We start from the raw sequence: 25,519 nt of genomic DNA, 5'->3' as shown, positions 1-25,519 counted from the left end.
TGCCAACAATTCCCATTCCATTCTGCCTTTATTGAGCAAAAGTGTGTGTGTGTGTGTGTGTGTGTGTGTGTGTGTGTGTGTGTGTGTTTTAATCATGGCCGATCTCTTGTCAAGCTAAGAGGAAACTGGAATTTATCACATGCACATCTCGTATTTCATCCTGCATATGATCCCTTGATCATGTTTAGCTTATTATTTTGGTCGTAATTAATGTGATGACTTCTGTAAAATTGCTAATATGTGAAATTTAGCAAATTTATTTGCTAACTTTTTAATTTCAAATATTACTGTTGATTTAATATTTAGATCATAAGTGTGGCTTAGGGTATCATTTTGAAATTAACTTAGTCATTCTATAACAACAACTATAGGATGTAGTCCAAACTTCATAGCACAGCTTTCAAGTCTTTTTCTTTTGCTCATCATTCCAATTTCATTCTTTACTGTTTTCTATAACTTCTTCACTCTCACTAATAACTTTTTGTTTGTTTCCCAAATATAAATTGCTCCTGCACTTGAGTGTGATTTGGATAACTTAAAAAAAAAAAATCTGGAATGCTAGCCAGTGTTGCTTTTGTTCACCTACAGATTTCTAACAAATTATTTAAGGCTCATTTCATTGTGGTCCATTCTTCAATATTTAATTCTCTGCAAAGTTATGAGCCCTGCACTATGTTCCACAGTCAGGCTATCTTCCCTTCTATTTAATAAATAATAATTATTATTTATTTTCATATTTGTCTAACAGAAGACTTTCTGAACAACTTGAAGAGTGGGATTCGGTCTTACTGATTTTTGTCCCCAAGGATGACTAGATATTTAAATTGTTTGCTAAATGAACAAAGAATAATGTGAAAGAGAAATTAGCAGCCAAAGGAATCTGTGAAATCTGTTTGAAAAATAAATCTCAAAATGGATATCCTTTTTTTTGGAGGGGTTGGGGAGTACATTGTACTCAGAAATCATGGTATCTTTTGACTTTAAATTTACTATATAAGCAATATTATTTTGCAGTCACAGTATTTTTGCTTAAAATCTGCCAGTGAAATTTCTGGAGGAACTGAAACCACTTTTAAGTAAATGTTCTTATGTTTTGACACCTTCTAATTTATTTATTTTATTTTTTTTAGGAAATACTCCTTTACACCTTGCTGTGATGTTAGGAAATAAAGGTTAGTAAATCTTTTCTTTTTTATGGTTAACTTCATTTAGGTATAGTCTGTTTAAACTTTTTAAGATCAATTTTGTCTTTTGAGTTTTTAAAAACTCACTTATTTTATTTGTTAATTGAACTTGGAATTCAGTATATTGAAATTAGTAAATATTTTCTTGTTTTCCATAGCCCTTTTTAAAGTGTTGGTGGAAATCCTGTACTAATTTTTATGTCTTTTGAAACTATATTTTTTCCCCTTACTTAGTTGTTTTATCAAGCAGGAATTTATAATTTTAGAAGATTTATTTCCAAATATTAAGATTCATTAATTATTATACTTTTCATATTAGAGTTTTATATGATTTTTAATACATAATATTTTATATCTCTAAAGTCATAAGTTGAGCCTTTTGTATGGTAGATAATTGCGAAAACTTAATACTTGTTTATTAAGTATTTGTTAAAGTATTCATTCTTTAATTTAAAAAACTGTATAGGCAGGTGATTTAAAAGATACCTACTTTTGTAGGTTATTCCTAAGTGCAGTAAAACTTCAGTTATTTGGATCCCTAGTTATTCTGGAAAGTGAGGATTTTAGATAGCTGAATAGCAATCCTTTGAGTACTAGATTTTTATATTTTAAATGTGTTTGATAGAATTTTTTTTTTTTGAGACAGAGTCTTGCTCTGTTGCCTATTCTAGAGGGCAATGATGCAGTCTTGGCTCACTGCAAGCTCTGCCTCCCGGGTTTAAGCAATTTTTCTGCCTCAGCCTCCTGAGTAACTGGGACTAAAGGCGCGTGCCACCACGCCTGATTAATTTTTTGTGTTTTTGGTAGAGACGGGGTTTCAGCATGTTGGCCAGGCTAGTCTTGATCTCCTGACCTCATGATCTGCCTGCCTCAGCCTCCCAGAGTGCTGGGATTACAGGTGTGAGCCACCGCACCCAGCCAATAAAATTTTTTAAAGAAATATTATTGTATATTTTTAAACAGGCTAATGAACTTCTGTTAAGATTTTTTTTTCAATGATCTAGAAGTATCATTGTGATCATCTGTTGTTGTTATATGGTATAATGTATCTGTCAATGTAAACATTTGATCTGAATGTCTACTGACCTGAGGATATTGTTAGAACTTGTTTTTATTTTATTTTATTTTATTTACTTATTTATTTTAAGACAGAATTTCACTCTTATTGCCGAGGCTGGAGTGCAATGGTACAATCTCGGCTCACCACAATCTCTGCCTCCTGGGTTCAAGTGATTCTCCTACTTCAGCCTCCAAAGTAGCTGGGATTATAGGCATGTGCCACAACGCCTGGCTAATTTTGTATTTTTAGTAGAGATGGGATTTTTCCATGTTGGTCAGGCTGGTCTTGAACTCCCGACCTCAGGTGATCCGCCCACCTTGGCCTCCGAAAGTGCTGGGATTACAGGCATGAGCCACCGCGCCTGGCCTTTATTTTATTTTTGAAACATGGTCTCGCTCTGTTCCCCAGGCTGGAGTTCAATGATGCAATCATGGGTCACTGCAGTCTTGAACTCCTGAGCTCAAGTGATCCTCCTGCCTCAGCCTTCAGGGTGGCTGGGACTATAGGCACATGCCACCATGCCCGGCTAATTTTTTTATTTTATGTAGAGACCGGTTCTCCCTGTGTTGCCCTGGCTTGAACTTGTATTGTTGAAAAACAAAGTTATTTTGCTAGTTTGATTTTTAAGTCCAAATGTTTAAATGAAGCATGTGATCTGCAGGATAGTATAATTTTTATTTTAGAGACAGAGTCTTGCTCTGTTGCCCAGACTGGGGTATAGCAGTGTGATCCTAGCTCACTGCGACTTCAAACTCCTGGGCTCAAGTGATCCTCTCGTCTCCAACCTCCCAAGTAGCAAGGACTAGAGAAGCACATGCCACCATACCTAACTAACTTTTAAATTTATTTTTAGAAATGAGGTCTTGCTATGTTGCCCAGGCCATTCTCAAACTCCTGGCCTCAAGCAATCCTCCCTCCTGGGCCTCCCAGAGCACTGGGATTACAGATGTGAGTCACTGTGCCTGACCTTAATTTTTATTTTAATTCTATAAAATTGGTGATTCAAATCTGTATCTTCAATGTTATAGTTATGGCTTTTTTTCTTCTTCTTCTTCTTCACAAGGAAGATTAACTAGAGTAACTTCTAAGTAAAGAGATATTCATTAAAAGGCTACATATTAGAGAAACTCAAGAAGTAGGGGCCAGCCAGGTCTCAGGAAGAGTGGGAACCAAGATGTTTGGAGGAATCAGTCGTTCTCCTATCTATTTCCTTATCATCTTTCAATCTCTTATGGTGTGTCTGCTGTTCTGTATATCTGCAGTATTCTCCTTTTTCATGATTGACTTTTTCTGTTTACTGAAATTGAACAGACCTAAAATAATTCTTTTAGGATCCTAAGTTTTAGTGACTTTCTGGTTTCAGTGTTCACTACTAACTAGACGGGTTTCTTAGGTTCCCAAATTTCTGAGCAAAAAATTTTATTGGTCCAGTTTATCTCAAGCCAAGCCACAAGTAATGGGTGATGGCGGACTTATTAATTATCTGTCTTTAAGATAGGTATTTGCTTCTTTGAAATTAGTGTTAGCTAGACTGACTTGGGTGAGATTTGGGGGTAGGAGAGGGAATCAGGAATACAGAGGAAGTATGTTTACTTTAGCAGAAATGTACATAGGGCAGGCCATGATTGACATCTCTAGCAACCTTGGTGAAAATATGTCAGATATAGTCAGCTGAATTTGATCAATAAAAACTTACGCTTTTTTTTTCCCCAAAGAACATTGGATTGGAACTTTAGAAAATAACTATAATTTATTATTTACAGTATACCAGATGCTTTTCCTAGTACTTTACATGTATTTACTAATTTAACTCTTACAACAACCATGTGAGTGAAGTACTATTATTATCTCCATTTTATGGAAGAAAAACAGCCCCAAAACTTGCCTAAAGTAGCCAAGTTTCAGTTTCAACTTGGGAGTGCCCGGCTCTAAAATCTGTTTTAACGGTGTATTGCTTTGCCCTCTTTTTCACTAAGAACCATTCAGAAAGGTCTATTATCAAAGTTGGCCAAGATGCAGCTTGCCAAATCTGATTGCTATTCTGGAATCCTTCCTAATTTAGCACTTTAGTAGTTAATATGGATTTACCAGGATTTGAATGTGAAATGAAGCCTATCTGCCATCTCTGATTTAGGGTTCTAATTTTATTTTTCCACTCAAATATATTCTGACAGAGGGTATTCTAATTTTAGATAGATGTACTATTATGCTTCATCATATGTTTATATCAGCCTGTTTTAAAATGTATTTCAGCCAGGCGTGGTGGCTCACATCTGTAATCCTAGCACTTTGGGAGGCCGAGGCGGGCAGATCACTTGAGGTCAGGAGTTTGAGACAACCTGGGCACCATGGCAAAACCCCGTCTCTACTAAAAATACAAAAGTTAGCCGGTCATGGTGACACATGCCTATAATCCCAGTTACTTAGGAGGCTGAGAAAGGAGAATCACTTGAACCCGGGAGGTGGAGGTTGCAGTGAGCCGAAATCATACCACAGCACTGCAGCCTGGACGACAGAGCGAGACTTCGTTTCAACAACAACAACAAATTAAAATATGTTTCATAAAACATTAGTTTCTTTGCATCCATTGAAGTACAGGAGAAAAACCACATTAGTTTCATGGGATATTGAAAGGTATTTAGAAGAAAATAGAGTTTCCAGAGCAAATCAATTTGAAAAATATTAGGTAAATAAAAGTTAAAAAGTTTTCTTTGTTGTGGAACTTGTTAGAAATCTGATATGCTAATATGCATTGTAATGTTTCAAGTTGGGACATGTGTTGGCCATAGTGGTCAGAGTTCCCCACAGTTATTTGATGTTTGCTCTTTTTCGCAAGTATCTTGACAGACTAGAGTTCTGTGGGATGTATTCTGGGAAACACTTGGTTAGATGACTCAGGATCTGCAAATAATGTTGGTATTTGTTGTTTCTGAATCCTTTTCAAATAGGGTAGACACAACCGATTACATACTGATCCATTAGCATTTTTCCAGTTGTGTACCCTTTTTTTTTTTGCTTTTTTTCTTATGATCTTTATGTATGTGTTTGTATAATTCTCTTTTAAAATAACTCCAAACAAACTTGAAAGTCTCTTTATATTTTTTATATTTGGTTGCAAAAGAGTGAGATTGGAATATGTAGCGGAAAATAAAACATCTACTTTATACTTAGTGTTTCTTTTCTTTTTTTTTTTTTTTTGGGTTGGAGTCTAACTCTGTTGCCCAGGCTGGAGTGCAGTGGGATGATCTTGGCTCACTGCAACCTCTGCCTCCTGAGTTCAAGCCATTCTCCCACCTCAGCCTCCCTAGTAGTAGCTGGGATTACAGGCGTGCATTACCATGCCAGGCTATTTTTGTATTGTTAGTAGAGATGGGGTTTCACCACGTTGGCCAGGCTGGTCTCGAACTCCTGACCTCAGGTGATTTACCCACCTCGGCCTCCCAAAGTGCTGAGATTACAGAACCACCCCGCCTGGCCTACTTAGTGTTCTATATATTGCTTTTACATTATATCATTGTTCAGCCTAGATAGTCTATTCCCTTTTATCTTGTTTTAAGATACACTGTACCTTTAGTGATTTCATTTAGTAGTAGCTGGGATTACAGGCGTGTGTTACTATGCCCGGCTGATTTTTGTATTGTTAGTAAAGACAGGGTTTCTCCATGTTGGCCAGGCTGGTCTCGAACTTCTGACCTCAGGTGATTTACCCACCTTGGCCTCCCAAAGTACTGAGATTATAGGTGGGAGTCACCATGCCTGGCCTACTTAGTGTTCTATATATTGCTTTTACATTATATCATTGTTCAACCTAGATAGTCTATTCTCTTTTATCTTCTTTTAAGATACACTGTACCTTTAGTGATTTCATTGTTGAAGTGCGTGTTCTGTTTGTGTACTTGTCTATAAACACAACAAAATTTCCCAGGGCCTTCAAATAATATTTTGATTGCGGTAAAGAGAATCTTTTATACTTCTACATGCTTTCTTTCTCTCACGCATCTTAACCTACTGAATAGCGTTAATTTTTCACCACAGAAACTGATTTTTTTCTGAATTTCTGAGTCCATTGACTAATATTAGTGATGTCACATGGGAGGTTATTGAACTGTGGATTTGGATGGAAATGAAGAAGAATATTATACTTAATTAACGAAGATTTCAGGAAGTTTTATGAGATGATATAGAAAAAGTAATCTTTAATTCTTAACCTTTTGGTTGAAAACATCAGAGAAAGGTTTTTCAAACCAGTTGCTGCAACTTTTAATTCATTTTCAGTCTTTTTTGGATCTGCAATTTTTAATTTTTTTCCTAAAGTAACTTTAGAATTAATAAGGTTTCTCACTTTAATAACTCTAGATATTCTGTTGTTTCCAACTGTCCTATTTTTCTCTTTTTTTTTTTTTTTGAGACAGAGTCTTGCTCTGTTGCCCAGGCTGGAGTGCAGTGGCACGATCTTGGCTCACTGCAAGCTCTACCTCCCGGGTTCACGCCATTCTCCTGCCTCAGCCTCCCGAGTAGCTGGCTCTATAGGTGCCTGCCACCACGCCTGGCAAATTTTTGTATATTTAGTAGAGATGGGGTTTCACCGTGTTGGCCAGGATGGTCTTGATCTCCTGACCTCGTGATCTGCCCGCCTCGGCCTCCCAAAGTGCTAGGATTACAGACTTGAGCCACTGTATTTTTCTCTTTTTTTTTTTTTTTGAGACAGAGTCTTGCTCTGTTGCCCAGGCTGGAGTGCAGTGGCACGATCTTGGCTCACTGCAAGCTCTGCCTCCTGGGTTCATGCCATTCTCCTGCCTCAGCCTCCCGAGTAGCTGGCTCTATAGGTGCCCGCCACCACGCCTGGCAAATTCTTTGTATTTTTTTTTTTAGTAGAGATGGGGTTTCACCGTGTTGGCCAGGATGGTCTTGATCTCCTGACCTCGTGATCTGCCCGCCTCGGCCTCCCAAAGTACTGGGATTACAGGCGTGAGCCATCGCGCCCAGCTAACTGACCTATTTTTCTCATTGATTCTCTGTATATTTGATCACCTTTATAGTTCTTACTTATTAATCTGTGATTTCTTTCTGTTTTTTTTTTCTTTTTTTGGTTTGTTTGTTTTTTGAGATGGAGTCTCACCCAGCCTGGAGTGCAGTGGCATGATCTCTGCTCACTGTAACCTCCGCCTCTCGGGTTCAAGCAATTCTCCTACATCAGCCTCCTGAGTGGCCAGGATTACAGGCGCATGCCACCACGTATGGCTAAGTTTTTTATTTTTAGTGCAGACAGGGTTTTGCCATGTTGGCCAGACAGGTATCAAACCCCATACCTCATGATCCGCCCACCTTGACCTCCCAAAGTGCTGGGATTATAGGCATGCGCCACTGTTCCTGGTCTAAATGTGTGATTTCTATTCCTCATAATTTGCGTTTTCCACAATCCTTGTCTTGACTTCTTCCTGGCACATTTATGCATTCTTTAAGCCTTAGTGCCTAATTGTTAACTACCTTCTTTTCTTATTATGCATTGTTAACATTACTGAGAGAAGACATTTGATTGATCTAATTTTTTTTTTTTGAGACGGAATCTTGTCCTGTCACCGAGGCTGGAGTGCAGTGGTGCGATATCCGCTCACTGGAACCTCTGCCCCCTGGTTTCAAACGATTCTCCTGCCTCCGCCTCCTGAGTAGCTGGGATTGCAGGTGTGTGCCACCACCCCTGGCTAATTTTTGTATGTTTAGTAGAGCTGGGGTTTCACCATGTTGGTCAGGCTGGTCTCAAACTCCTGACCTCCTGATCCACCCACCTCAGCCTCCTAAAGTCCTGGGATTACAGGTGTGAGCCACTGCACCTGGCCACCAGTTCTTTTTTTTTTAAATTATAAGACTATGTCATAGGTTATTAGCATATCTATGAGTATCTGATTTTTTATTAGTTGCTAATCTCTACTTCAGCTGAGTTGTGACTAGTGAGTGAAGGGCATCTGTTCTGCTGGGTCTGTGGCATATCAGAAACATTGTTGACATGTCTAGGATAATATGTAAATCTTATATGAATTCTAAGGTATTGCTTTAGATATTGTTGTGCAACTTGCTTTTTAATATTTTTATATTATCTTTTTTTCTTTTCTTTTTTTTTTTTTTTTGAGACAGAGTCTTGCTTTGTTGCCCAGACTGGTGTGCAGTGATGCAATCTTGGCTTACCACAACCTCCGCCTCCTGAGTTCAAGCGGTTCTCCTGCCTCAGCCTCCTGAGTAGCTGGGACTACAGGCGTGCGCCACCACGCCCAGCTAATTTTTGTATTTTTAGTAGAGTCGGGGTTTCACTATGTTGGCCAGGCTGGTCTCGAACTTGTGATCCACCCGCCTCAGCCTCCCAAAGTGCTGGGAGTACAGGTGTGAGCCGCTGCTCCTGGCCCATTTTTTTCTTTAATGACTGTTTTTGGTTACTAACACATGCATGTTGAAACACTTGAAATCATACAATACATAGATATATAAAAACATCATCTCTCTACCTTTTTTCCTGATGTAGTTAACATTTACAGCCTCATGGATATCCTTTCATATCGTATGCTTTACTTACAACACAGACTTTGTCTTCATGGAAGCAGAATCCCTACAGATAGTACTTTGCTATATTTTTCTTTTCTTTCAAAAGTCTACCATGAAATAGCTATAGAAATTTGTAGATATCTTACATGTTTACATTCCCATATACATGTATACATACAAACATATTTACAAAACCCAGTGGTTTTTTGGGAGATGGGTCCGTTTGTTTTTATTCTTTTTTTTAAAAAATTTTCTTTTTATCTTGGCTGTCATCCCCTCTTCTTATTAATCCCCTTTCCAATAAACATGGTAACGCATGTTAAAACCTGCTAGATATTCTTATATACATTTCTGTATGCTTATTATTATATAGAAATATTTGTGCATGTGTCTGAACATATATACATTTGTGTATGTAGTTTTTTACTCATTCCTTTAATTTATTTATTTAGTTATTTATTTATTGAGTCAGAGTCTCGCTCTGTTGCCCAGGCTGGAGCGCAATGGCGCTATCTCGGCTCACTGAGACCTCTGCCTCCAGGCTTCAAGTGATTCTCCTGCCTCAGCCTCCCAAGTAACTGTGATTACAGGCGTGTGCCACCACACCTGGTTACTTTGTGTATTTTTAGTAGAGATAGGGTTTCACCATGTTGGCCAGGTTGGTCTTGAACTCCCGACCTCAGGTGATCTGCCCACCTTGGCCTCCCAAAGTGCTGGGATTATCGGTGTGAGCCACCGCACCTAGGCTTACTCATTGCTTTTTAAACAATGCAATCATTATATACTTTTGTGTTGAGCAGATGAATTGTATCACTTAGCAGTACACCGTGAAAATTCCTTTAAGCCTGTTGGGATGGCTCTAATTGATTCCTTTTTTTGATTTATTTAATTCCTTTATCCTTCTCAATATTTTATTATAAAAAATTTTAAATATACCCCCAAAATTGAAAGATTATCACAACAAACACTCAAATACTTTCCACATAGACTCAATAATTAACATTGTTTCATATTTTAATTTATCTTTGTATGTTTTATATATATAAATTTTTGTTGTTGTTGTTATTTGTTTGTTTTGTTTGTTTGTGTTTTTGAGCTGGAGTCTCACTCAGTGGCACGGTCTTGGCTCACTGCAACCTCTGCCTTCTGGGTTCAAGCAGTTCTCCTGCCTCAGCCTCCGTAGTAGCTGGGATTACAAGCCAATGCCAACATGCCTAGCTAATTTTTTTGTATTTTAATAGAGACAGGTTTCAGCATGTTGGCCAGGTTGGTCTTGAACTCCTGACCTCAGATGATCTGCCCCCCTCAGCCTCCCAAAGTGTTGGGATTACAAGCGTGAGCCACTGCTCCTGGCCTGTATATATTGTTTTTGTTTTACCATTTGAAACCTAAATGTAGATATTATGACATTTTACTCCCAAATACTTCAGCATGCACCTCTAAGAATACAGATGTTCTCCTTCATAACCACATTATCATTATCACACCAAGGAAAATTAATGATATCTTTAAAATATCGTGTCATACCCAATGCATATTGAGATTTCTCCAATTGTTCCCAGAATGTCATTTATAGGATTTTTTATATTGAAACATGACCCAGTTGAGGGTCACTCATTGCATTTGGTTGTTATGTCTCATAATCTAGAGCAGTTTGCTCACCTTTTCCCCAACTTTGTGCCTAACTTTTTAGAAAAGTCTTGACCAGTTAACTTGTAGAACGTCCTTTCTCTCAGATTTGCCTGATCATTTTCTCTCCATGTTTCTTAACCTGTTCTTTATCCTTTGTTTTTTCTGTGAATTGAAAATTAGCTATAGAGGCTTTATTAGATTCAGGTTAAACATTTCTGGATAGAATACTTCATAGGTGAAATTAGGAACTTTACATATATCACATTGGAAACACACAATACTAGATTATTTCATTGTTAATTGCCACTAAGTTAGATAGTTTAAGTGATGATCTTCAAACATATCCATTGTAAAGGAACATTTTTCTGTTTGTTATTAGTAAATATTCTTGGGACAATACTTCGGTTCCATGTGAATATCCTATTCCCAGCATAAAGCCTTTTACCTACTGGCTTTAGCGTTCAATAAAGACCTTTGCCTAAACCAGTTACATGGGGTTTTATGTTAAATTACATGGGTATTATGTTAAATTTTCTAATTTTATCATTTATTCTACATTTATTAGGTAGCATTGCATTATTCTGTAAGTAAGAACTTATTGCCCTCCCTTTTATTTCTTGATGTTGTTATGGGCTTATCAGTTTTTTTTTTTCAATGTGTTACAACTAGTTAGCCATTATTCTTTTTGATGCTAAATTTCCCAAATTTGGCTCACCATTCAAGCTAGCTTCTCTGTACTTTTGATATGACTCTAGTCTTAAAAAATGACTGGATATTATTACTGTAATGTAGATGCAACATGCCTATTATTGCCCTACTGTGGACATTCACTTTGTTTCCAGTATAATTGCCATACAAACAACACTAAAATAAACATTTGTTTATTTTCTTTTATACCTATTTATATATATAGGTATATAAGAATACCTATATTTTTATATACTGTTACTGGATTGAAACACTGCTATGAAATTTCTGTATTTATTTTACATTATTGTAATAAAGTTCCCTGCTAGTATATTTATTTCCTCTATCACTAGGAATAGTGCTATAGTGCCATTTGTTCTCCACCTTAGCCAACCCACATTACACTGTCTTGACACTCTTACTTCTTTTGAAGCACTTATCATTATCTTGCATTATTTTTCTTTTCTAGTTATTAATTTACATGTTATATTCCAACATAGGAATTGCACTGTTCGATAGCAAAACCTTATCTAGTACCTGGTATTTAGAAATTGCATATAATGGACATTTGGTAAATATTTGCTGAATTATTGATTGAATGAATGGATGGATGGCTGTCTTTTTTTATTTTTTATTTTTTTTTTGAGAAAGAGTTTGGCTCTTGTTGCCCAGGCTGGAGTGCAATGGCGCAATCTCGGCTCACTGCAACCTCTGCCTCCCGGGTTCAAGCGATTCTCCTGTCTCAGCTTCCTGAGTAACTGGGATTACAGGCATGCGCCACCATGCTCAGATAATTTTGTATTTTTAGTAGAGATAGTATTTCTCCATGTTGGTCAGGCTGATCTGGAACTCCCAACCTCAGGTGATCGGCCCACTTCGGCCTCCCAAAGTGTTGGGATTACAGGCGTGAGCCACCGCGCCCGGCGTGGGCCTCAGTTTTAACTTTTTTCCTGTTAAATAAACTTTTTATTTTATTTTAAGATGGAGTCTTGGCTGTGTTACGCAGGGTGGAATATAGTGACGCAATCTCGGCTCACTGCAACCTCTGTCTCCTGGGTTCAAGCGATTCTCCTGCCTCAGCCTCTCAATTTGCCGGGACTACAGGCGCATACCACCATGCCTGACTAATTTTTTGTATTTTTAGTAGAGACGGGGTTTCACCGTGTTAGCCAGGATGGTCTCGATATCCTGACCTCGTGATCTGCCTGCGTCGGCCTCCCAAAGTGCTGGCATTACAGGCATGAGCCGCTGCGCCCGGCCAACTTTTTATTTTTAATTAAAGAAAAAGTTTTCTCAACCTATAGAAAGGTCTATACCTTAGACCTCTTTTGATTATTTGAAAAACTATCTAGATTTGTCGTTGTATCATAAGCCGAGTTTTGCCCCTTTTTTGAACATTTTTCCAAACAATAAGAATTATAAAATTTGAAAAATAAGTGTTTATAGGAAACATTACTGACTCTTTTTGAAAGCACTTTTGTTTCTGAAATAAAAAATGAACTTTCTATTTGACATTATGAACATAAAAATCCTCTTTTGGGTTTTACTAGCTGATAGATATTTGCATGTAAATCACTCTTGAAGTTCTTGGGTTATCTTTTAGAGTATGAAAACATGAAAAAAATACTCTTGGGAACAATTATTAGGGAACATGATACCTTCTTTGCAGAGAGATCCAGTTTACTTTTAGGTAGTAGAATGGATACTTTTTAAATCTAGGGATCTGAAATTACCTGGTTTAGTTAGATACACAGGAATTTTTCAAATTACATAATTCTACATGGTACAGTGTTTATTTCATCTATTTATGTTAATTTGGTATTTTAAACTTTTATATATTTATATTTAGAGATTCTAAAAATTGCATGATGTTTGATATTATTACTACTTTATTTTGCAGAATGTGCCCATTTACTTTTGGCTCACAATGCTCCAGTCAAGGTGAAAAATGCTCAGGGATGGAGCCCTCTGGCGGAAGCCATCAGCTATGGAGATAGACAGATGAGTAAGCAATATGAATTACTGTTGTTGATGTATCTTCTAAAAATATGAAGTCATGCATTTGAAATATTCTTCATTCAATTTAACTTGCCATGATATGAACATTTGCAATTATATATAAACTTACATATGAATTATTTATGACTTAGGAACTTGAACATTGGGTGGTACACAGAAAGAATTGAGAAATCACGTTTAAAATTATGAATTTTTTTCTTTTGCAGCATTCTACCTTACTGATGTTATCTGATTTTTTTTTTTATTCATCCATAATACAGGATTTTAAAAAAATGAATAACCTGACTGTCTTTTTGGCAACTGCTTAGTTATTTAGGCCATTATTGGAACAAAAAATAACCATAGTGTTACAATAGTTACCTGCTTTAGTTGGTAGGTATAGATTTTGCTGGAAGCAAGGAAGAAGACTGTCTCTATTTTGTTTTAGTCATTAAAAGAGTATTTCCAAAACATGTTGTATTCTTTTTGATAATATGCTGAATGTTCAGTTATTCCAGTCTCCTTCCTCCTACCCGTAATTTTTTTCAACTTCACATACAGATCTTATTTTTGTCAAGTATATCTCAGTAGTGGAAAATTTTACAAAACTTAATCTGGACGAATGGGAATATTATCTTGCTGATAATATTATCTTTATAGTTTTAGGCTGAAAATGATTAAATCTAACTTTGTGGAAAAAAATAAAAAACGTTGGCAGCTTTATTAAAGAAATGCATAATGTGGAACTCTTCTAGGATGTTACATAGATTCAGTTTTATTTTGATGCTATGTTTTGGGCTCTTCTGGGCACTTAAGATTTGGCAGGCTGTGCGCAGTGGCTCACGCCTGTAATCCCAGCACTTTTGGGAGGCCAAGGCGGGAGGATCACCTGAGGTCAGGAGTTCACCACCAGCCTGGCCAACGTGGTGAAACCCCGTCTCCACTAAAAATACAAAAAAATAGCTGGGCATGGTGGTGGGCGCCTGTAATCTCAGCTACTCAGGAGGCTGAGGCAAGAGAATCGCTTGAGCCCAGGAGGTGGAGTTTGCAGTGAGCGGAGATCGCGCCATTGCACTCTAGCCCAGGCGACAAGAGCAAGACTCCGTCTCAAAAAAAAAAAAAAAATTATTTAGCTGTATATTCTACTATGGCACAATCTTGGCTCACTGCAACCTCCACCTCCAGTGTTCAAGGGGTTTTCCTGCCTCAGCCTCCCAAGTAGCTGGGATCACAGGCGCTTGCCACCACGCTTGGCTTATTTTTGTATTTTTGGCAGAGACAGGGTTTCACCATGTTAGTCAGGCTGGTCTCAAATTCCTGACCTCGTGATCTGCCCGCCTTGGCCTCCCGAAGTGCTAGGATTACAGGCATAAGCCACCGTGCTCAGCCTATAAACAACTTTTAATGGTGAAGTTATATTTGGGTCTAAGATTTACTGAGATAAAATTGTAATATTTTAACAACTAAAATGAGTGTATTTTTTTTTTATTTGTTATACATTGACAGTTGTCCTTTCTGGACATGTATCAGGAGACTCTCATGAGAGCAAGAAACAATACTAATCCTAGAACTATTTCAAGGAAAAGATAAAAAATGTGAAAATGCAAAAGAAAGTGATAATAAGAGTTGCAACAACTGGTCTGAAGAAACTTCCTCTGATTTTTCTAACTAATTAACAGAGTGGAGAGGAAAGCAGATTGGCTTCTGGGTTTCTGTCTAGTGTGACTTTTGTGACTTTCAATTATTCTTTTTTTTTTTTTTTTTTTTGAGATGGAGTTCCGCTCGTGTTGCCCAGACTGGAGTGCAATGGCAGGATCTAGGCTCACCAGCAAACTCTGCCTCCCGGGTTCAGGCGATTCTTCTGCCCCAGTAGCTGGGATTATAGGTATGCATCACCACACCTGGCTAATTTTGTATTTTTAGTAGAGATGGGGTTTCTCCATGTTGGTCAGGCTGGTCTCAAACTCCTGACCTCAGGTGATCGACCAGCCTCGGCCTCCCAGAATGCTGGGATTACAGGTGTGAGCCACTGCACTCGGCCTCAAGGATTCTTTTATTCAGAATCAGTATTTACTGAGTCCTTACTATAAAACATGTGTGCATATTAAGATGTGGAGAATAAAATACCTCGTCTCTTCTGTTTAAGAATTCATAATTATTGGGAAGGCCAATAAACAAAATTATCATGGAAAATTAGTTAAAGGATATTTAACAATCAATTTAAAGGTAAAAGATTGAGGCTCGGATAGTTGAGATCTGTTCTTAAAGTGATTTTCTTAGGTAGAGTGATATCTTAGCCATTCTAAATAATACCCCATTGACTATTATTATGTAATTATATAGCCATAATTGCTCAGTGTTGATATTTTCATTACTTTCCATCACATGAAACAAATACTTAACTGCTAACTTAAAGGATAATTAATTGAATAACTCTTACGGTGCATATTTAGAAATATTAATATAAATGTATAATGGTGTTAAACATGTGTCTGTACTTACTTTTATTTATTTATTTATTTTTGAGGCCCAGTTCCTGTGATTCTCATGCCTTAGCCTCCCGAGTAGCTAGGACTACAGGTGCCTGCCACCACACCTGGCTAATTTTTGAATGTTTAGTAGAGATGAGGGTTTTACCATGTTGGCCAGGCTGGTCTCGAACTCCTGACCCCAGGTAATCCACTTGCCTTGGCCTCCCAAAGTGCTGGGATTACAGGCGTTAGCCACCACACCTGGCTATGTCTGTACTTTGAAATTATCTTAAGCACTGTGATTAAGTTTTTGATTTTTTAGCTTGTGTTACATTAACATTTTCTGGGCTCAGAAAATTATATTTTTTGAGAAATCAGAGATAATCTAATATTATTAATTATTGGCAAAACTTTGTCACCTATTTGTCCATTTTTTCTGATTTCTGATAATTTTGCTAACATTCTTGTACCACAAAACACACAATGCAAACTACTTGTCAGAAACTGTTTAGAATCATTTCACTAATAAATAATAAAGTTTCAAGATTATATTGCTTTTGTGCCTTACAGTGGTTACCTGGTAAACAGTGATCAGCCCAGACCAGTGTGAGATAGAGATATGGATACAAGTAAAAAGCCTTTTTTTCCCCACAATTTATCCCTCACCCATGGTCCCTAGCTTTCTCTGATATAGACAGCTCTGGTTTCTTTATGCACTCTGGGATCTAGTTGTGTTTTGTCTCTCCAGAAGTTGCTCACAGTTTGTGTGCAGATTTATGTCATGGTATACTTATGTTATGGTAGCTTTGGGAATTCTATCGGCCTTTGTCTTTTTTTTGTGGCACATCAAAGGTTAATGTGGTGTGAGAGACAGCAATTCGTACTGGTTTACAGTCTTACGTTGAACTAGAAGTCTTCATTTAGCCTTCAATTTTATATTTCTTTTTGAGAGAAGGCTTTCCTCAACTTTTAGAGTAGCTTAAGTTCTTCTTGTTTTACATTTTCAAAGTGGTTTAGTCTTTTCCTTTACAATATGTTGCATACTTCTTTTTAATTTTTCAGTATGTGTTCCCTACTCTGTGTGTCTTGGTAATATAAGCTTTGTGAGACTTCAAGTCATGCATATGTTGTCTTATTCACCCCTTTATCTCTGGTACAATATTTGTTTAATGAATTAATGAAGAGATGAATAAAAACTGCAAAGAAAATTCGAGACTGTGTATCAAGAATCAAAATTTTTCTTAAAAGTATTATATTAGATGCCAGTAATCCCAGCACTTTGGGAGGCCAAAGCAGGCAGATTGCTTGAGCCTGGGAAACATAGGGGGACCCCAACACTGCAAAAAGTACAAAAATTGGCTGGTGTGGTAATGTGTGCTTGTAGTCCCAGCTACGTGGGAGCCTGAGGTAGGAGAATTGCTTGAACCTGGGAGGCGGAGGTATCAGTGAGCTGAGATCACACCACTGCACTCCAACCTGGGTAACAGAGTGAGACTTGGTCTAAAAAAAAAAGAAAAAAGTAAAGAATTATAGTAGGACTTTTACTTATCACAACTCTCCTGAGTTTTCAAAACTTTATAATGTTTTTTCTTATAAGAAAATGATGACATTCATTGTAGAAAATTAGGAATTATAGGGGGAAAAAAAGAAAATAATATCACAGATAACCACTGTTGGGTCAGGTGCAGTGGGGCATGCCTATAATCCCAGCACTTTAGGAGGCTGAGACAGGTGGGTTGCTTGAGCCAGGAGTTCAAGACCAGCCTAAGCAACATGGCAAAAACCTGTCTCTACAAAAAAACACAAAAATTAGCCAGGCATGTTGGTGTGCGTGTGTGGTCCCAGCTTCTTGGGAGCTGAGATGGGAGGATCCACTTGAGCCTGGGAGGCTGAGGCTGTGGTGAGTCGACATTGTGCCACTGTACTCCAGCCTGGAGCTCGGGACAAAGCAAGACCCTGTCTCAAGAAAAAAAAAAAAAAAAAAAAAAGACAACTACTGTTAATATTTTGTTATATTTTAGTTTCATCTTCTGGTCATATTATTCTCTACATAAAATTCTTTAAAACTTCCTGTTCTGAGGACAAAGACCAAAATTGCTAATTTTGTTTATGAGGTCCAGTATGATAGTATCACTTCTTTGTCTCCTTCCTCATCTTGTTTTTTCCATCTGGCTTTCTATGTGTCAGCTGGGCTGGCTTTTTGGTTTCTCATAGTCCTCATACTTATATATCCCCCTCTTTTTGTCACAGCTCTTTAAGATTCTTCAGATCTCAGCTCAAGTACAAGGAAATTTTCTCTGCTCATATACTGTGTCAGAACTCTGCCCATTCCCTTTAGGCAGAGTGTATGAGGCCAGGAGTTGTCTATTTGTGTTCTAAATACCTCCTGGATGTGTCAGAAACATAGTCAGGATGTGCCATTAACTATGATGTTGAGGAAATCATCCTACTTTAGGGAGAGAGACCAGTGGATATTCTGTGGCATTCTGAAGTATTTACAAAGTCCTGGGGGAAACAGATGAGTGGAAAAGTTATTCAGGTTTTTAGCAAGGTGTTTGGTTCTTAAAACTGTCTCAAAGGATTTTAGGAGCTAAAAAGGTGGGTGAAGACATTCTACTCTGCGAGAGTGGAATGTGTATAAAGTGTGGAAATGTAAAAAAACAAGGCATATGCTAGGGAACAATATATATTTGGCTTCTTCTTTTTTTTTTTTTGAGATGGAGTTTCCCTCTTGTTGCTCAGGGTGGAGTGCAATGGTGCGATCTTGGCTCTCTGCAGCCTCTACCTCTCAGGTTTGGCGATTCTCCTGCCCCAGCCTCCTGAGTAGCTGGGATTACAGGTACTTGCCACCATGCCCAGCTATTTTTTTTTTTTGTATTTTTAGTGGAGACGGAGTTTCACTATGTTGGCCAGGCTGGTCTCGAACTCCTGACCTCAGGCAGTCCACCTGGCTCGGCCTTCCAAAGTGCTGAGATTATAGGCATGAGCCACCGTGCCCCTGTATTTGGCTTCTTAATGATACATGGCAAAGATGGATGAAGGGGCAAAGACCAGTGTTGGGAAATGAAGTTGTAGTGATAAAGGGACCACATTGGTATCAGCTTTATGTACTATTCAAGATTTTAATCTCAATTTCTGGTCTCTGCAAAAGCCTGGAAGACTTCAAAGCAGGGACTGATATTATTAGATAAGTGAAAAGACTTTCTAATTAATACAGTGGAGTCAGGGAGGCAAGAGATATTTAGAAGAAAACATTTTTGGAACAAATGAGTTAAGCTTGACTTAAAGACATAGTGTTTTTAGAGAAGAAAGGGATAGATTAGAAAGTAATTAAAAGAAAGATTTAGCTGGGTGTGGTGGCTCATGCCTGTAATCCTAGCACTTTGGGAGGCTGAGGTGGGCGGATCATGAGGTCAAGAGATCTAGACCATCCTGGCCAACATGGTGAAACCCCGTCTCTACTAAAAATACAAAAATTAGCTGGGCGTGGTGGTGCGCACCTGTAGTCCCAGCTACTCTGGAGGCTGAGGCAGGAGAATAGCTTGAACCCGAGAGGCAGAGGTTGCGGTGAGCTGAGATCGTGCCACTGCATTCCAGCCTGGTGACAGAGCAGGACTCCGTCTCAAAAAAAAAAAGAAAGATTTAACAGAATGGATTATCTCTTGGATATAGGTAATGATAGACTGATTCAGAGTAACTCTAAGGTCTCTATTATGGATTGATGGTGATTTCATTAATTAATTGATATGTAGACTATAGGAGCAAGAGCAGTATGGTCTTTAATTTGTGTTAGATTTGTTGGGTTTGAATCAGCTGTAGCACATCAGGTAGAATTGTCCAAGTGGGAAGCAGGAAATAGATTGGAGCTTAGAAGGAAGAGGAGTGCAAAAGATGCAGATTTAAGTAATACTTGGAGCAGTAGGGCATAGTCCAAAAGTTTTACATCAAACTGTAAACTTCAGTTGGAGAAGGAGGAATGAGAAAGTAAAATTATTTGCGGTTTATGGACTTTTGCATTTGAGTCTTTGTATGAATTCTCTTATCACCTAAATCCTCTAAAGCTAATTTTATCTTCATTATTAATCAGTATTAGTAAGATTCTTACAATATGGGAATACAAATACTGCAATACTGCTGCCTAAAAAGGATACTGGTAATTTTGTGTAATTGCTTTCTGAATGTTTGTGCATCCATAAGAAGTTTGAGTTTCTGGTATTTTTCAATATGAAGTCTTATATAGAAAAAGGAATCTCTTTGCATGTGTTATTATACTATGCTTATATACAGTGGTTGCCATTACCTTTTTAATAATGTTTAGTCGTTATTTATTGAATGCCTTCAGTCAGTTACAATTATATTTAGTTAATAAAATCAGGCTGATAAAAAAATATATAGCCTCTGCTTTTTATTGAAAGACCCTTTCTATCTAGGAATTGAATTCTTTTCATTCTCTACATTCAACCAAGGTCCATTTCAATCTGAAGGTAGATTTAATAAGATTTATTAAGGTACTTGAGCTTATAGTGGAAAACAATGACCATTAAAAAGAATTTTACTACATTTGGGTAATGTAACTTTGACATTAAAGTTAAATATAATGAACAGGAAGGTTTGTCAGATTCATACGAACTTGAATCTGTAAATGATTATCTAAGTCATTGATTCTCAGACTTTTTGGATTTCACAGACCAGAAAAAATTTTTTTACTGGTGATTGATATAGGGAATCTAACTTTTTCATTTTAGACTATCAGAACTTTATAAAAAAGATAACTACTGTCTTTTGTGATCCACATTTTATTTTTTAAAAAGATATTTGAAACCAAAAGTAGGAAGAATAGTCTTTTAAAAATTTATTAAGAAAAAACTCATTCTAGTACACGTTTTTTCTCATTTTCTGCATCTCATCGGAAACTCAAACAGTTGGGCACAGAAATGTAGGTTCGTATTTGGGAACTACTGATTTAGGTCACTGAGCTAATAAATGGTAGAACTGAAACTAGGTCCTATGTTTCCTGATTTCTGTGTCTCAGTTTTTATTATTTTGAGACACCTTCAGTAATTTAAACATTGTTCTTTGATTTTTGGCTTTTTAAAATATATTGGAATTTAGTTAGACCTGTAGTCAAAAATAAGAAGAGCTCCTACTATTTTTATATCCTTCCCCAGATTTTTCCTAATTTTGGGCCTATGTGGACAAAAAAAAATCTGGTCCAAGCTTTCACTACTTTCTTTTTTTATTCGCCTTCTGCTTCTGCGTTCCACGTGGGACTTGAAGTGGTTTATAAGAATGCATACTGTGAAATAGTAAAAATAATTTACTGATTTTTAAAAAGCCCTCAGAACACATATGTATATGTATGTATATGAAAAATATGTTAGAATCAGGAGGAAATTAGCATGTATTGATGTATATATTTCCCCCAATGTACATTTTTCTATGTTCTTATTTTTTCTATGTTTATTTCATTCAAGTCTAATATTTTTTCTTATTTTGATAAATGTTAAGGATTAATTGATTGATTTTTGCCAGTGAATTTTAGACCTTCTTTCTAACAGATAAAAATTGTGTTTAGTTAATTGCAGGCACAGTGTCTTGCTCTGTCACCCAGGTTGGAGTGCAGTGGTCATAGCTTACTGCAGCCTCAAACTCTTGGGCACAACCAGTCCTCCTGCTTCAGCCTCCCAAGTAGCTAGGACCACAGGTACACACCATCAAGCCCTGGCTAATTTTTTTTTTTTAAATAGAAATGGGGTCTCACTATGTTTCCCAGGCTGGTCTCGAACCCCTGGGCTCAAGTGATCCTCTCACCTTAACCTCCTGAGTAGCTGGGACTACAGGTGCAGGCCACTGTGCCCTTACTTCTATTCTTACTTGACAAAGGAGAGGGAAAAAAAAGGAAGTTTAGAGAAATTAGGTAGTAACTTGTCCAAGTTTACACACAACCACTAAATGGTAAAGCTGGGGTTTGAATTTTAGCGATGTGCTTAAATCTCAGTCTCTTAGTAATTGAAAATATACTGCAGAGGACTTTAGGTTTTCTTAGATTCAGAAGTTCTTTTTCCAGATACAATAAGATTCATTTTTGTGTTTTTTATACTGTGCTGGTAGTATGTGAAGGTACATCCTCCAGTGAAAAAAGAACAGATACACCTGGTAACAATTATAGGTAATTATATGTTTTTAGAAAAGTGGCTTCCAGTGGGATTTTTGAGATCTGTTGTTTTTGAGATCTTCCTTGAGGTCAGTGTTCTATTAGGATATTGCATCGTTTGAATGAGTTTGGTTATCTTGGCACAGTTAGGCAAATCCTTACTGATAATTAAAAACTAGTAAAAGCTAGTGTGAATATGGTGTAGGTTGATGTTGAAATATCTCTTCTCATTATTCTTTGGGGATCGTACCAGTTTTATTAAACTTACTTACTAACTTATTCTATCTATATAGGTCCCATGTTCTCTGACTTCTGTGTCTCAGCTTCTTTTACTATTCCAAGAGACCTTCAGTAATTTAAACATTGCTCTTTGATTTTTGGCCTTTCAAAATGTATTGTGGTTGTAGATACACACACACACATATACACACACATGCATGTGTGCATATGTGTACATGTATTATCTGTCTATATGTGTAATAAGCCAGTGGTGTTTTTATTGCATGATGAAAATTTAAATTAGTTATTTTTAAAATTTAAACTTTAGTTACAGCTCTTTTGAGGAAGCTTAAGCAGCAATCCAGGGAAAGTGTTGAAGAAAAACGACCTCGATTATTAAAAGCCCTGAAAGAGGTAAGCTATATTTCTTTGTTTATTTTGCACCTTGGGAGTAATTGTAAGTGTAGTTTTAAGCATTTTTTTCTTAATACAATTGAAATTCTCACTTATTAAGGGCCAAAATATGGTAAAAAATTATACCTAAATTACGTAATAATTATAGTGTATAAATGTGATCTTCTACACCTCACTTTGAACTAGGAAGATAAAGATTTATTACTTTCAATAAATTAGATAAGAGGTCTAAAGAAAAAAAAGGAGATAAGTCATAGTTAATGGCAATAATTTTCCTTTGCCTTTGAATTAGAAGATTCTCTAGAACTAAAGCCATTGCTACTAGAAGTGGCAGGCTATTTTATTTTTATTTATTTATTTATTTTGAGACAGCACCTCACTCTGTCACCAGCTAATTTTTTGTATTTTTAGTAGAGATAGGGTTTCTCCATGTTGCCCAGGCTGGTCTGAAACTCCTGAGCTCAAGCAATCCACCTGCCTCAGCCTCCTAGAGTGCTGGGATTATAGGTATGAGCCACCGTGCCCAGTCTGTATATTCTTTATATAACAAAAACCCTTTTTATCTGTCCTACGTCCTTGTGGTAAGAGCTGGGTATGCTGGCACAAAAAAGAGAGTGGTTTGTTTTCTGTTGTTACTCTCTTCCTCTGTATTTCTGCTGCCTCAAAGAACTGTGGGAGAAAGATTAGACCTGTCATGATGTTATGGTGATAGCTTGTCTCTGTTAGCCGTGCTTTTTTTTTTTTTTTTAAAAGATCTGAAAAAATAAAGAAAAAGCCAGAAAAATGTTTTACTTGTGTTGCAATGATTTCTACTATTAGCATTCACTTTTATCACTTTTTGAAAAAGAAAGACTAACTTGTTGATGTTGCTATATTTCTAATGCTCTACTTCTGTTTAGAACATATACTCTTCACAGTTACAATCTTTGGTGTCTAACTTCTGATTTGCAAAATAAAAATTTTTTTTCGGCTGGGCATGGTGACTCATGCCTGTAAACCCAGCACTTTGGGAGGCCGAGGTGGGTGGATCACCTGAGGTCAGGAGTTCGAGCCTAGCGTGACCAAAAAGGTGAAACCCTGTCTCTACTAAAAATTAAAAAAAAAAATTAGCCAGGCGTGGTGGCAGGCGCCTGTAGTCCCAGCTACTTGGGAGACTGGGACAGGAGAATTGCTTGAACCCAGGAGGCAGAGGTTGCAGTGAGCCAAGATCATGCCACTGTACTCCAACCTGGGCAATGGAGTGAGACTGTGTCTCAAAAAAAATAAAAAAATTTTTTCATAGATATTATATGATGACATGTTTCAGATTTTATAAACTTGTATTATCCCTTTACAGAAAAATATTTTCTATTACAATGGGCCATTTTTTAAATGCCATTATGAGGCTATACAAATAATCATTTTGGTAGTAATTTTTAATAACACTTCTAAAGTTAACTATTTAAAAAATAATATTTATTGTTATTGTTATTTTGTTTATACTGGGAAGTGTAATATGTGTTGATGGAAATTTAAATGCTTACCAGTTTCAGATATGTTACTATGTAATTAAAATGTTCTTATAAAATATACAGGTGCATATTTTCCTTTGTAATTAAGTATAGTAATGCATGTATTATAATGTTTTAAGGAATAGCCATATTTTTTCTATCAAATTCCAAACATTAAAGTTAATATTTTATCATTTTCTATTTCTGACTAGAGACCTTTGATGATAAAAGATTTTTTAAAGCATAAGAGCTGTTAACTAAGGTGCATTTAGTAATTATTCATATTTCATTTTTCAGCTAGGTGACTTTTATCTAGAACTTCACTGGGATTTTCAAAGCTGGGGTAAGAGTGTGCTATGTTTTACTATAAAATATGTACTCATGCAGAAATGCAAGTACAAAAATGCCTATCATATAGAAATGTTAAGATAACAAATTTAATACTTGCTGTGAGGAAAAGTATTTTTCGTGACATTGACTGTCATCGTTATAAAGCCCTATAATATTTAATTATTCCAAATTGATTAGTAACTTTAATAAATCTTTTTTTTTTTTTTTTTTTTGAGACAAGTTCTTACTGTTGCCCTGGCTGGAATGCAGTAGTACGATCATAGCTTACTACAGCCTTGAATTCTTGGGCTCAAGCAATCCTCCCCGCTCAGCCTCCTGAGTAGCTAGGACCGCAGGCTCATGCCATCACACCTGGCTAATTATTCTATTTTTTGTAGAGATGGAATCTCATTTTGTTTCCCAGGCTGGTCTAGAACACCTGGGCTCAAGCAACCCTCCTACTTCGGCCTCTCAAAGTGCTTGGATTACAGAAGTGAGCCACCACATCTGGCCAATAGTTTATATTTTTAAGGTTGAAAATGCTACTTTTAGTTTTAAAAATTTTGTTTTACAAACAGCATTTAAAATTTAATAATAGAATGCAAGGAGTTTTCAGAAAAGAAAATAATTATGGGATTATAGGACTACTGAATTTAAGGATGTTTGAAACCTAGTACTTAGATCTCTGAATGTGGAGAATTTAGTTAACATCTTTTGTTTATGTATATTTTGTTGTCTTTCAGTTATTTTGCCTCTTGCATACTTTATAGCCACTTTCTTTACATACCATTTGGTTGAACAGTGATTCCAATGACTTATGAAAGACCCTAATTTTGCCTCAGATTTTTTTGCAGTCATTTATTGACTTACCTTAACAAGATTTTTCTCCTCCTCATAAAACTTTCATATCCAAATATGAAGTTTGATTCTAGTGACCTTTATTTTACTAACTAAACAACTAAATTTTGTTGTTTTTAAAGATTTAAAAAAATGTAATCTGTAAAAAGGTTTGGACACAATGAGCTTCTGTGCGTTTTTGTTAAAACATCTAAATTAATTTTTGTTGTTTTGGAGACAGAGTCTCACTCACTGTGTTGCCCAGGCACATATGCATATTATACCAAATGAGGAACTTTGGGCTAATAATTCAAAGTCAGTAGAATAGGAATTATGAACTAGCAAATCTGTTTCTTTTCAGTTGTACATTCTGTGCCTCTATGATTTTCTCTATACATTTAAAAACAAATTCTAGACTGTGAAATGGAAATTACTTACAGTACTTAGCCCCATCCAGTGCTGCTACTGCCCTTCCCAGGCAATTTGTAGTGGGATTTCCAGAGCAAGGC

The 25,519-nt window shown here is 36.8% G+C and overlaps 1 protein-coding gene across 2 annotated transcripts in view; it reads left to right on the top strand.

Moving 5' to 3' along the window:
* LOC105532499 (ankyrin repeat domain-containing protein 13C) overlaps window positions 1-25,519 on the top strand; it is a 96,769-nt gene that overhangs the window by 27,506 nt on the left and 43,744 nt on the right. The window contains exons 2-5 of one of the 2 annotated variants that reach the window (XM_011970680.1): window positions 1,131-1,172; window positions 12,998-13,102; window positions 22,268-22,353; window positions 24,141-24,186. In XM_011970680.1, the coding sequence (XP_011826070.1) occupies window positions 1,131-1,172; window positions 12,998-13,102; window positions 22,268-22,353; window positions 24,141-24,186 (279 nt within the window). The remainder of the gene's footprint in view (window positions 1-1,130; window positions 1,173-12,997; window positions 13,103-22,267; window positions 22,354-24,140; window positions 24,187-25,519) is intronic. The other variant, XM_011970687.1, reaches the window with a different exon arrangement.

The sequence above is a fragment of the Mandrillus leucophaeus genome, unplaced genomic scaffold (assembly GCF_000951045.1).
Source record: "Mandrillus leucophaeus isolate KB7577 unplaced genomic scaffold, Mleu.le_1.0 Scaffold1208, whole genome shotgun sequence".
Taxonomy (NCBI): domain Eukaryota; kingdom Metazoa; phylum Chordata; class Mammalia; order Primates; family Cercopithecidae; genus Mandrillus; species Mandrillus leucophaeus.
The sequence above is the reverse complement of the archived record's forward strand: the minus strand, read 5'-3'. Positions and strand labels throughout refer to the sequence as shown.